The sequence below is a fragment of the Lactuca sativa genome, chromosome 5 (genome assembly GCF_002870075.4).
Source record: "Lactuca sativa cultivar Salinas chromosome 5, Lsat_Salinas_v11, whole genome shotgun sequence".
In the NCBI taxonomy this organism is placed as follows: Eukaryota; Viridiplantae; Streptophyta; class Magnoliopsida; order Asterales; family Asteraceae; genus Lactuca; species Lactuca sativa.
This window is the reverse complement of record NC_056627.2, coordinates 202,941,597-202,954,879: the sequence shown is the minus strand read 5'-3', so window position 1 is coordinate 202,954,879 and position 13,283 is coordinate 202,941,597. Positions and strand designations below refer to the sequence as shown.

Genomic DNA, 13,283 nt, shown 5'->3' with positions numbered 1-13,283 from the left:
CTGCTCTGCTGCTACTGAGGTGTGGAACACCATCCACACTCTGTTATTGGTGAGATACAGGACCTTGCCCACACTCACCTCCCTACCAGGCATATACAAGTATCACACAGACAACAAGTATAAACTATCACATAAACCATTCCTTGGGCACCCGCCCTCTATCATTGGACCTCGTCTCGAATATCATACTAGCATACTGTGCCTAGGGCTAACCCCCGGGTCTTCTACTCATAACTACATGGGCCGGCATTGTGGCCGTAGACCCATTCATACAAAGGGAAACTCACCTGCTCTGGCTGATCTGGCTGATGAACCCACTAGTTGTTGCACGGGAACTCTCTGAATTTCAGCTCCACTCGCTCCCCGAACTACCAATATCAATACAACACTGAGTCTAACTGACCCCCGAAAGACTACCAAGTCAACTCTGGTCAAAGTAAAAGTCTTGGTCAAAGTCAACCTTCCAGGTCAACCCTACTCGCCGAGTCACCCTACTGACTCGCCGAGTTCATAAGTTCAAAGTCCTTCCACTCGCGACTCTACTCGCCGAGTCAGACCATGACTCGCCGAGTCTACCGATTTCCGAGTCCTGACCTGTCCAACTCACCGAGTCTCCATTCGACTCACTGATTCGAGTCTCAACTTGAAGGGTTTGGGGTTTGGCGACCTGACTCGCCGAGTCCAAGACAACCTTCAACAGACTCGCCGAGTTGTTCATCCAACTCGCCGAGTTCCTACCCAACTTCATCTGACTCGACGAGTTGTTCATCCCACTCGTCGAGTTCCTCCAAATCTTCATGCTACTCGCCGAGTCCACTCAAAGGACTCGTTGAGTCCATTCAGATCTCCATACATACAGAGGACTTTTGAGTCATGCATGGACTCCAAACTGTAGATCTACCCTTCCCAAGCCCATTCCTCACGTAAAGTTGAAAACTTTACGTGTAGAGAAGGAGATCTAGGCAAAATACACCATAAACTAAGGTTTAAGGCAAGGAGGCTCCATAATCAACTCAAGGGCTGAAACTTTATGCTTCCCAAGACCAAAATCGGCTTAGATCTGAAGTAGCAACTCCAGATTTGCCTTCTAACTCAAATGGGCAACTAATCATGGCTAAAAAGCCCCAAAACTCACAACCAAAATAGATCTAAGGAAAGGAAATGACTTAATACCTTCAATACCTCAGAAAGGCTCCACAAACTCCAGATCTGAAGCCAATCCTTGAAGTTTCACTGATTCCCCTCTTTCTTCTTCCTTCAAATCACCCAACAATGGCTTGGAAGCTTGAATGCACAACAATGGAGGCTTAGGGTTCGCTTTCTGAATGAGGGAGGCTCTAAGGAACCCTAATGGAGAGAATAAGGAGCTTAAATAGCGCCCAAAGTCCCAGATTTAGGGTTTTCCTCGCACAGACTAGACTCGCCGAGTTGGTCACTTACACCTCAACCCGGATCCCGCTCGGACTCGCCGAGTTCCTCCTTGGACTCGCCGAGTCGCCCCTAAAAATTAGGGTTTTCTTTCCTTTCATGGCCTTCAAAACTTTGGGTGTTACACTCGTAAAGACCATTTTCCCTTACCTTTTGTTGATCAAATGTTAGAAAGACTATCAGGCCATAGTTACTATTGCTTTCTAGATGGATTCTCGGGTTATTTCCAAATACCCATAGACCCAATGGACCAAGAAAAGACCATATTTACTTGCCCAAGTGGGACTTTTGCTTATAGACGCATGCCCTTTGGGCTATACAATGGACCCGCGACTTTTCAAAGGTGTATGACAGCCATATTCCACGATATGGTGGAAAAATTCATGGAAGTTTTTATGGACGACTTTTCCGTTTTTGGATCTTCTTTCCATGATTGTCTCACAAATCTTGACTTAATGATTGCTAGGTGTGAAAAAACCGACTTGGTCCTCAATTGGGAGAAATGTCACTTTATGGTCAAGGAGGGTATAGTTTTGGGCCACAAGGTTTCCAAACTGGGAATTGAAGTGGATCGGGCAAAGATTGACACCATTGCCAAATTACCCCCACCAACTAATGTGAAAGGCATTAGAAGTTTTCTAGGACACGCGGGTTATTACCGGCGTTTCATAAAAGATTTTTCCAAAATAAATAGACCTCTAACACAATTATTATTAAAAGACGCACCGTTTAATTTTACTAAAGAGTGTTTAGAGGCATTTGAATTTTTAAAGGAAAAATTAACGAATGCCCCGATCATTGTTGCACCAAATTGGAGTTTACCCTTTGAGATTATGTGTGATGCTAGTGACTATGCATTAGGAGTTGTCCTTGGTCAAAGGGTTGATAAGCACTTTCGACCCATATATTATGCTAGCAAGACTCTAAACCCAGCCCAAGAAAATTACACCACCACGGAAAAAGAATTATTAGCTGTGGTGTATGCTTTTGACAAGTTCTGGCCTTATTTAGTTTTATCTAAAACAACCGTTTTTACTGACCACTCTGCCATCAAGTATTTATTTGCCAAATAGGATGCTAAGCCAAGACTGATACGATGGGTGCTACTTCTTCAAGAGTTTGACATAGAGATACGAGACAAGAAGGGAATGGAGAATGTAGCAGCTGACCACTTGTCAAGGCTTGAAAACCCGCAATTGCACGAAGATAGAGTTGGTGATCATTTTCCGGATGAGTATATTATGGTGACCGTGGGAGAAGAACCATGGTTTGCAAATATAGCTAACTACTTGGCTAGCAATTACATCCCAAAAGATCTCACAAGTCAACAAAATAAGAAATTCTTTTCCGAGATAAAATATTACTTTTGGGATGAACCATATCTTTTCCGAAGCTGCGCGGATGGGATCATACGAAGATGCGTGTTCGGAAATGAAAGCCGGAAGATATTAGAGCATTGTCATAGCGGGCCCATGGGTGGACATCATGGAGCACACTACACTGCAAAGAAGATCTTTGACATTGGGTTCTATTGGCCCACAATTTTCAAAGATGCAGCCCAATTTGTCAAAGAATGTGATGCTTGTCAAAGAGTGGGAAACATTTCATCTCGAAATGAAATGCCACAAAATAGTATCCAAGTGTGCGAGGTGTTTGATGTGTGGGGAATCGACTTCATGGGACCATTTCCCATGTCTAGAGGAAACAAATACATATTGGTGGCGGTGAATTATGTATCCAAATGGGCGGAGGCACAAGCGTTACCAACTAATGACGGTCGGGTGGTGGTGCGGTTTTTAAAGAAATTATTTTCACGATTTGGAGTCCCGAAAGCTCTTATAAGTGACCGAGGCACACATTTTGCCAATGACCAATTGGAGAAGTTGTTAAAGAAATATGGGGTAAACCATAAGTTTTCTACATCATACCATCCACAAACTAGTGGACAAACTGACAAATCGAGCTTTAAAGCGAACCTTGGAGAAATCGGTGGGGAGCAATCGCAAGGAATGGTCGGACAAGCTAGATGATGCATTTTGGGCCTTTCGTACAGCTTTCACAACACCTATTGGTACTACACCATATAGTTTAGTTTATGGAAAGCAATGCCATTTGCCGGTGGAGATAGAGCATAAGGCATTTTGGGCCTTAAAGATGTGTAACTTCAACATGGAGGAACTCAAAAGCAACCGGTTGATGCAAATGAATGCTCTTGAGGAGCTTAGAAATGATGCATACTCTAGTTCGTTGATCTATAAAGAGAAGACCAAGTGGTGGCATGACAAAAGGATCAAAGAAAATAAAGAATTTCATGAAGGCCAAAAAGTGTTGCTCTTTAATTCACGACTAAAGCTTTTCTCGGGAAAAGTCAAGTCAAGATGGGATGGTCCTTTTCTGGTGAAGATGGTGTTTCCACATGGTGCTATAGAGCTATTGTCAAGAGATGGCACACCTTTCAAGGTCAATGGCCATAGGGTCAAAAAGTATGAAGAAGCAGTCCCCCGGAATGAAGGAATGGAAGAGTTGATGCTGCTGGAAGGGATTGCAACCACGTAGAAGGGGAGGAGTCCAGCTAACGACTCCCTAAAAAGAAGCACTTCCCGGGAGGCAACCCAAGTTTCAAGTTTGCATTTTCTTTCCTTTACTTTATTTTTATTTTTTTTTTCCTTCGTTTTCTTTTAAGAATATAATCGCTTGAGGGCAAGCAATGCCTAGAGTGTGGGGTGGATGGGCTAAAAAAATGAGAAAATACATTAATTTTTCAAAACAATCACATTTTTTTCAATCTACAAGGATTACTCGCCGAGTAGGCACGTATACTCGGCGAGTACCTGCCCGAGTAACCCAATAAAACGTGTAATGGCATTTCTACTCGGCGAGTAGAACCTTTCTACTTGGCGAGTAGCCAACTTACACGGATGAGATATAAATCTGTAAAATAAGGGTTTTCACCCCTTTAACCCCTATACTCGCCGTGCACAGCGTTTCCTTAAGCATCCTCTGCGATTTCTTCAAATTTCTTCAATTTTCCACTTAATCTTCATCTTTCAAAGGAAAAGGTAACATCTTTACACTTAAAACTCATCAAAGGTTCAAGCTTTATCATTGATTTGCCCCTATTTTTCTTAAATTCGGATTTGGGGGTTTCCTCAAATTCTAGGGTTTTAATTTAGCCATGAATTAGGTAATGTTAGGAGGAATTTCTTTTGGATTTATGGTTAGATAACTCATTACAAAAAACCCCTGTAAACAATTTGGAGTTTTGGACAGTCTATACATGATCGGCACCAAACTGTTCCCGATGTTCATCCTACTCGCCGAGTAGGTCGTGTACTCGGCGAGTAGAGGACTATTCAGACCTGTTTCGTTCGTTTTTAATTACTGGGTATTGTTTGTTTGTGTGCTTTTGATGTTTTTATGCAGGTATCATGGCCAGAAAGGGGCAGTCTTCTAGGGGGGAGCCAAAAGTGATCTCCCGTGGCTTTCATTTCAACAAATCACTTCCAAATCATCCCAAGCTCGGGCCAAAAACAGATTAGAGGCGCTCAAACAGAAGGAAATCCATTTGCCCAACGATGTTGACTGGGATTGGTTGGGAAAAGTGGGTTTGGAGGAGGAGATCACACCATACTTGGTGAAGGAGTGCAGTTTGGGGTATACCACCATCACATGTGATGGTTGGTTACAATTATTCAAGATATAAGAGCATGTTTATGTCGAGTTGTGTTGGGAATTTTTTGCTACCATCTCATTTCGAGGTGGTAGTGAGTATTACAACCCCAACATAATTTCTTTTTCTTTGGGCAGGGAGCTGTGACAATGCAGCATTGCTGAGTTTTCTTGGAGGCTGGAGATTTATGACCAGAGCACTATGATGATTGAGGACTTTGAAGCTTTTTTGGAGAACTGCCATAAGGAACTTCCGAGGCAGTGGTGGCTTCTACATTGTAACAACCCGATATTTTGAGATGATAAAATGTAACGCCAGTCAAATTTAAGCCAAAAATTAACTTTCCTAAAATCATATTTGGGTTAAATGAAGTGGTAGGACTCGTATCAAGGTTTTCGTACATATAAAGAACACTAAAATTCGAGTTATAACGAAAAAGTTATGACCAATCAAAAATTCACGGCGAGAACCGGCAACGCTGGTAGACGTAAAACGCAAAGTTTCGATACAATAATTTTTAGCCTGAGGTATCTAAACAAAAGTCGTAGATTACGTTAAACCGTAATCATGCATAAAAAGAACGCCCAAATCTAACTTCGTATGAGGAAGTTATGATTTTCCGAAGTTTCTAACCTAGCAGTAGACAATTAAAAACTCGAAACAGAGATCGAGCGATATTTAGCCGACACAACCTAAACGAAAGTTGGAGAGCCCGACAATAGGAGTATAACAATAAAAAGTCTGACGAAAATGGACGTTGGATAAAGAAGTTACGGATTTTTAACGAAGTTATCGTGTCCCGACCTATTAATTAAAACATCATTAAAAAATAAATTCAAAATTAGCCGACGGAGTCTAAATGAAAGTTGTAGAGTATTTTCTCACCTTCGCATGGATATAAAGAACGTCAAAAACGGAGCTCGTACGCGAAAGTTACGGGTTTTTGAAGTTCTTGGCACGCACTTCAAAGTCTTATCTGAAGGAGTACGCCCTGCGTACCCTCGTACGCCCCGCGTACTCGGATACAAGGCTCCGGATCAACCACGTCGATAGACTCTTCGCCCGAGGATGCAGTAAGCAGTGATGCAAGCGAACGCCCCGCGTACCGAGGACCTCCAACCTCTATAAATAGATTGCGAAGGTGCCGGCTATTTTCACACAAATGCTTCAATTTTCTCTCATTTTCGCCTCGTTTTTCGTGCCGACAACATCCCGACTTCCCGGTTTCATATCCAAGCCCCGACGAAAGTCCGAAGCCCCGAGATTCCCGAAAATCTCACCACTCTCCGGTCGAGGTGTCGCCCGGGAAAATCTCGTTTTCTTCAAATCACGCACTTTCTTCGGTGAGTTCATACCCCTATAATCTACATTTTTATCAATATTGTTTTAATATACACTTTTGAGGGGGGGAATACAAGTAAACACACGATTATTATCGTGTGTAACTCAAAGATTCACTAAATACTCATTTTTATCAAGTAAATCATATGTGATTCACAACCATTATGTGGAATCTTTCATAAGGAAAACATAACACGATATCGTCTGATATATATATATCGAAATTAAATATGTTGTTATACGTATACGAATCAAATAGTTTATTTATACCTCGAGTTTAAGTGTTCATTATGTCACCACAAAAAGTTACACATTTCATAACAAGTAAGCATTACACTAGGGTTACTATACAAACGAAACGAACTTTTGGAAAAACTATAATAGTTTACGACAAAAATTTATACATGTTAAAAACTCTTTATCAAACTGTCTTACATACTTTATGATTCCTTTCAAACGCTGTTAGAATCATGTTACTAACAAAGGTCTTCCTATATTTAAAACTGTTCTTATCAAACAAACTGTTTTCAAATCATTTTATAAACTGACATCAAGTCATAAATTCTTATTTATTAAACTTTTCAAAGGTTTTACAAAACTTCTTTTATATTTTTGTGCTTGCCTATATATGTATACTTATATAAGTAATGTTTGAAGGACTTAGGACGGCTAGCTCGCTTTATTTCCTTTTCCTCGTTGGGATGTGGCCTTAGGGCATCGGTTATTCGTCCGAATGTCATCTAAATATTAATTATATATATGTACATATATAGACATAAAAGTTTCCGTCAGTTCGTTCAGTACCTTTGAGTAGCAAAGGCATATTTCGAATTATACACACACATTATCAATAACTATAATAGGTATAGTTAAGACATACTATTTACCATTCCAAGTACCAGGAGTTATACAAGATTCAGTTTATTCATGAGTCAATACAAATACATTACATACTATGCAAAGAGATACAATCATATACGATTAAAAAAGGCATACGATCTTAAGACATACAATTACAGAAGCATACAACTTCAAGACATACCATTTCAAGGAATACAATTACATGAGATAGTATACTAGATATTCATAACATTTTATATACTACAAGTACCATATCAAGAAGGTATATTCATATACAAAAACAAAATGGACTTTCATACATAAATCTATTTAATACTAAGAATTGTGAGACATTTCAGCTTCATGTACGTTCGAGTATGCATTTTAAGTCCTGTATTATATACCATAATCCCTTGGAGGGGGAGCGTGATACTTGTGTATAGATCTATACGGGATTGACAATCCCGCACCTAAACTGTTAGCTACAGTTAGACCGGCAGGTCTGGGGTGACAGATGTCATAACATTCCAACGCCTGAAGAACGTTGTTACAGGCCATCAATGTCAATAGCATGGTTATAAAACTCACATGGAGTATTAAAAACACGTTGATTTACGGAGATATCATATACCTTAGCAGTTGTAACTGTACACAAATCTACTGTTTTAGACATGAATAAATATCATGGTAGTACATCTTTGGGTCTTTTAAATTACCACCCACTTATAAACAAATATTGGATTTCTGAAGCAATTATTCAAAACAGTCGAGTCTTGGTAGAAGACTACAATTTATACTAGTAGAAAATATGGGATTTTCTAAGGTTTTCAAACGTTCACAATTACTTGCAAACATGTTCGTTGGTACAAACTTTCCTTCATACATTTACAAGTTTTCTTTACAGCTTTACAAATCAAAGTCACATAAATACTTATGAACTCACCAGCATTATTGCTGATACTCGCTTTCAAAATAACTTGTATTCCCAGGATACGGATAGACAGGTACGACTACCAGGTTCTGTGAAGACGGAGAAATCAAGACTCGTCTTTTACTTTTGAATATTCATTTTGTAGAATTATACTATGAAAGAACTCAATTGTAATTAAAATTGTACTATTAATGCAATGGATGATGTTTTTGCTTTGTTTACTACTTTGCATTGTTGTGATACATTACATGACGTCCTCCGCCCCAGAACGTTTCCGCCGTTCTCGGTTTTGGGGTGTGACAGATTGGTATCAGAGCATTGTTTATAGTGAATCCAGTATATCAACCCATAAAAGATATACGAACTATAAATACAATAGGGATTAAAATACTCTGATAAAGAGATTATACTTTTAAATAATAAAATATTTAAGTAAACGTGCCTGCATACATACTAAAATCAGTATCACTAGGACGGAACAAAAGTATTACGATTGTTGGGCAACACAAGTAGACTTAGAGACATATAGTCAAAACTGGGATGATATAGCCTGATCAACTATATTTTCCAAGGGTTGACTAGCATGTGCCTAAGTGTGGTTGTGAGTTGCAACAAGTCTAAAAACTTACCCACAACACCATAATGGGAACAATGGAACGTAAACCTAAAATACTATAGGAGTATTTTGTGTATTCTATAAACTACTTATGTGTTAGATTCTTATACCCCAAATTGCCATATAGATAACATAGTTGGACCCCATCCCTACGACAACTCGTACTTCCCGAACAAAGGCAATGATGGATGGTTCAGAGAAGAATCAGAGATTGATCATCCAATCCCCTTTTGATCACCATACTGAAGACCTTTCGGATGGTGATAACTCTGAACTCGAGAATGAGAACCTACCCCCGGTGGCTCCCAATTCAAACCCTAACCCTCGTCTAGCTCTTCATGGCCCGACGCCTCCTTAGGAAGGATACTTGGAAACATGGAGCGAAGAACAAGATCGACCTATGTCGTCAAAAGGAGACTGAAGCTACTACCACTTAAGCGAAGGGAGCTCAGCAGACAAAGTTCTAACAATATTGATCCGCAGAGTTGATCAAAACGAAATTCAAGGCAGGACGACGCTCCATTATATCAAAGAAGTTAAATACCAACGCAAGAATGCACACCATCTACACCAATCATCTTGAAAACACTCGTAAGAGAACTAAGAGAGACCATGAGACCCTGCTGCAAGCATTAGCTGAAACGCAAGCCGATGTCATAAGAACTCCAACGGGTGTACGAAGGACACCTTCTTAATAATAATGGAACATTAATTGGCTAACTGAGAGTTCACCAGAAGGATGACCTCCGCCAGAAAGAAAGGCTTTGTTTCCCTACCTTGTTTAAATGGACTATTTTTCTGTCTATGCCCGATGCAACATTTTCTATGACACTATCTTGTACTGTAAGTTGGGCCTTTATGCTGCTAAAACCTTCCTACTCTGGATATGATGTAAGACCTTCTTCAAAGTCAATTTTTTTTCCTAAGCTTATTACATCATAAAGCATCGATGATATTGACAGTCGGCTAACTCCCGTGTCACCTTTGGTTCAAAAACCCTCATCATACCTTCGTTAGTATGCTTTAGTCAAGTCATTGGACTATAATAATTTAAGTCCGGAGGCATTTCCATGACTCTTCTAGCAGTTGAATCATGTTATCCACCAACCAGTTATACCTCAGCTGGAACGACAAACGTCTTGAAAGACCATTTTACAAACATACTTCTACTCTATACTATGATTGCATCATAGGGATGTAGATCAAACCGTCATGAACATACTTCCAATCCGTACTAGGACTGTATCATAGGGATGTAGGTCAAACTTGCGAGAACATACTTTTACTCTTTACTTAAAGCAATCGAAGTACATCTAGAGTCAACCAGAATCACTCACAAAAATCTTTATCTTTCGTGTTACAAAAATCATGTCGTCATTCGGAAACGATCCGCTGAGCAACGAAAAACCCTATCCTCCATATCGACGCCGCTTCATTTCAAACTGCAGTAGCAGCTGCGGTGACAACTTTCCTTACACACATCAACCCAAGCAACGTAAGCAGGACCGACAAAGAAGTCGAGAGTCCCGATGGTAATACCGAAACGGGAAAAACAACAAATGGCAACTCCTGCAGAACGCTTTAGGAAGCAGTTTCCAAGGTGGTGTAATGAGGAAGGCACTCGTGTCCACATAACACTGGCTAAACACCTCACTTCCGCCACCAAGGCTAAGTACTAGCCAGTCATGCCACCAATGCGGGGAGATAGGGCATCTCAAGAAGGATTGTCCTATAACAAAGAACTCTGGCGCAGACGGTAGGATTCTCATGGTCACAGCTACCGGAGAACCTACTACGAACCCACGTTAATGTAATTTAAGCGTTTCGTTGTAACAGACTTATAAACCATCCAAAACTAGCACAATCAGAGTCTTATCCTTTGCGGGATCCCGTCAGTATAGGGATGCTCGTACTGTGTATACTTGCCATTTATAGTATACCTTATTCACGGCAATAGACTTGTAGTAGTCTAGAGTACTGTAACTCTGTTGATGGTTGCACGGTTGTGTTCTGTTTGTAAACGTTTCATATTCAAATCTAATGTCTTTAAGTTTCCTTATGACTCCAACATTATCTTACGACTTGATACAATTAGATCCTCACAAAAACAGCTTCATACGTACATCTCCTTCTCCGAAAACGTCTTTCTAGCGAAACCATCATTCTAGAACACCGAAGTACCCATGTATAGAATACCTCATAGTTATTTTCTTTTCCAAAGGAATCTCCGAAGTACCACTTGTACAGTACGTCAAGTTCAAAATCCAAAGGGTCCATACGGTTGAACTTCGCTGATGAACGTGTACATAGGGGTGATATATAATCAAGGTTCTACAAATTCGGAATTGACAATTCCACTTTAACTTCTTTTTCCTCGATGGGATGAGGGCTTAAAGAAGAATCATTTATTCAACTACCTTTTCAATCTTAATTATAAACGACTCGTATACCCGAGATTGTGATGGATGAACCAGGTATGAGTTCTACTATGAACTTCAGGACGAAGACTGCCCAAGACTACGAATGATCGTACTTCCGTAAGAATAAACTTAGAAATACCTATCCTCTTCCCCTAATTCATGAGTAGTCATACTATCTTTTAGACCTTCACGACAGCTAATCCACCCCCAGATTTTGACATCATAATCAGTAGTAGTTGATTCAGTCTACATCGAGCCAACATCAAGTGCTTTGATAAAGCAGTTCGTCCCAACCTCCCTAAAACAACGAAGCCCTAGTTATTTACAGCCACGAACCCAGTACAAACCCTCTCATCTTTTCGTGTATGCATACTCAGAAATGTTTACGAAAGGAATATCATGTATTCCTTGCACACATCGCCGAGACGTGCCAAGAAGTGAAGGACATTCAGAACGTCCAAGAAGTATGCGGCTTTTCCCAACACCTTTCCGAAAGGACAACCGAGACTACCAACATGGCGTCAAGTCAAATTCAGAGTCGACTTAGTTCCAGTAGCCAAATCACCTTATTCTCTAGCTCCAACCGAGGTGCAAGAACTTCCCAACGAACTTAACAAACTCCTCAGAAGGGGATTCTTTAGGACAAGTTTCTCACTTGGAAGAGCACCGGATTCGTCTGTAAACAAGAAAGAGCGTTCCAAACGCTAAAGTAAGTCTGATGCACCGCAACAATATTATCCCTCCCAAAAAGGGGATAGAATATTGCATGGTGTAATGCGATACATATAACCAAGGGCTTGGTTGTATTATTATGCAAGGAGAAAGATCACTACCTATACCTCAAGACAGTTTAAGACCCAAGAATTGGATTGTTCAACACATGACCTTGATTCAGGAGCAGCGTTGATTGCTCTGAAGATCTGGAGACACTACTTGTAGGGTACAAGGTGTAATACTCTCACCGAAAACGGAAACGCACAACACACATTCGACAAGGAAAGGATATCATACCAGTGAAGTCAAACGAAAGAAGCAAAGTCGTATCCCATTAGTAAAAGATTCACTGGAATGCCAGGCGAAGACGAATGTTTGCTTAAGAACACGAGTATCAAATAGAACTCCTATTCGTAACATGATTGTTAATACTACTTAGAACTCGAATTTCAGGACGAAATTCCCTCTAACAGGGGGATGATGTAACAACCCGATATTTTGAGATGATAAAATGTAACGCCAGTCAAATTTAAGCCAAAAATTAACTTTCCTAAAATCATATTTGGGTTAAATGAAGTGGTAGGACTCGTATCAAGGTTTTCGTACATATAAAGAACACTAAAATCCGAGTTATAACGAAGAAGTTATGACCAATCAAAAATTCACGGCGAGAACCAGCAACGCTGGTAGACGTAAAACGCAAAGTTTCGATACAATAATTTTTATCCTGAGGTATCTAAACGAAAGTCGTAGATTACGTTAAACCATGATCATGCATAAAAAGAACGCCCAAATCTGACTTCGTATGAGGAAGTTATGATTTTCCGAAGTTTCTAACCTAGCAGTAGACAGCTAAAAACTCGAAACAGAGATCGAGCGATATTTAGCCGACACAACCTAAACGAAAGTTGGAGAGCCCGACAATAGGAGTATAACAATAAAAAGTCTGACGAAAATGGACGTCGGATAAAGAAGTTACGGATTTTTAACGAAGTTATCGTGTCCCGACCTATTAATTAAAACATCATTAAAAAATAAATTCAAAATTAGCCGACGGAGTCTAAATGAAAGTTGTAGAGTATTTTCTCACCTTCGCATGGATATAAAGAACGTCAAAAACGGAGCTCGTACGCGAAAGTTACAGGTTTTTGAAGTTCTTGGCACGCACTTCAAAGTCTTATCCGAAGGAGTACACCCTGCGTACCCTCGTACGCCCCGCGTACTCGGATACAAGGCTCCGGATCAACCACGTCGATAGACTCTTCGCCCGAGGATGCAGTAAGCAGTGACGCAAGCGAACGCCCCGCGTACCGAGGACCTCCA

General features: G+C 40.4%; 1 protein-coding gene across 1 annotated transcript; it reads left to right on the top strand.

The window, feature by feature from the left end:
• The first annotated feature begins 3,582 nt into the window (after positions 1–3,582).
• Positions 3,583–3,984, top strand: LOC111896563 (uncharacterized). Its single transcript, XM_023892532.2, has one exon. The coding sequence runs from the start codon at positions 3,583–3,585 to the stop codon at positions 3,982–3,984; it is 402 nt and encodes a 133-aa protein (XP_023748300.2).
• The last annotated feature ends 9,299 nt before the right edge of the window (positions 3,985–13,283 follow it).

Excerpts from the sequence above, each read along its gene's own strand:
- LOC111896563 (XM_023892532.2), top strand. The coding sequence starts at position 3,583 with ATGTGTAACTTCAACATGGAGGAACTCAAAAGCAACCGGTTGATGCAA.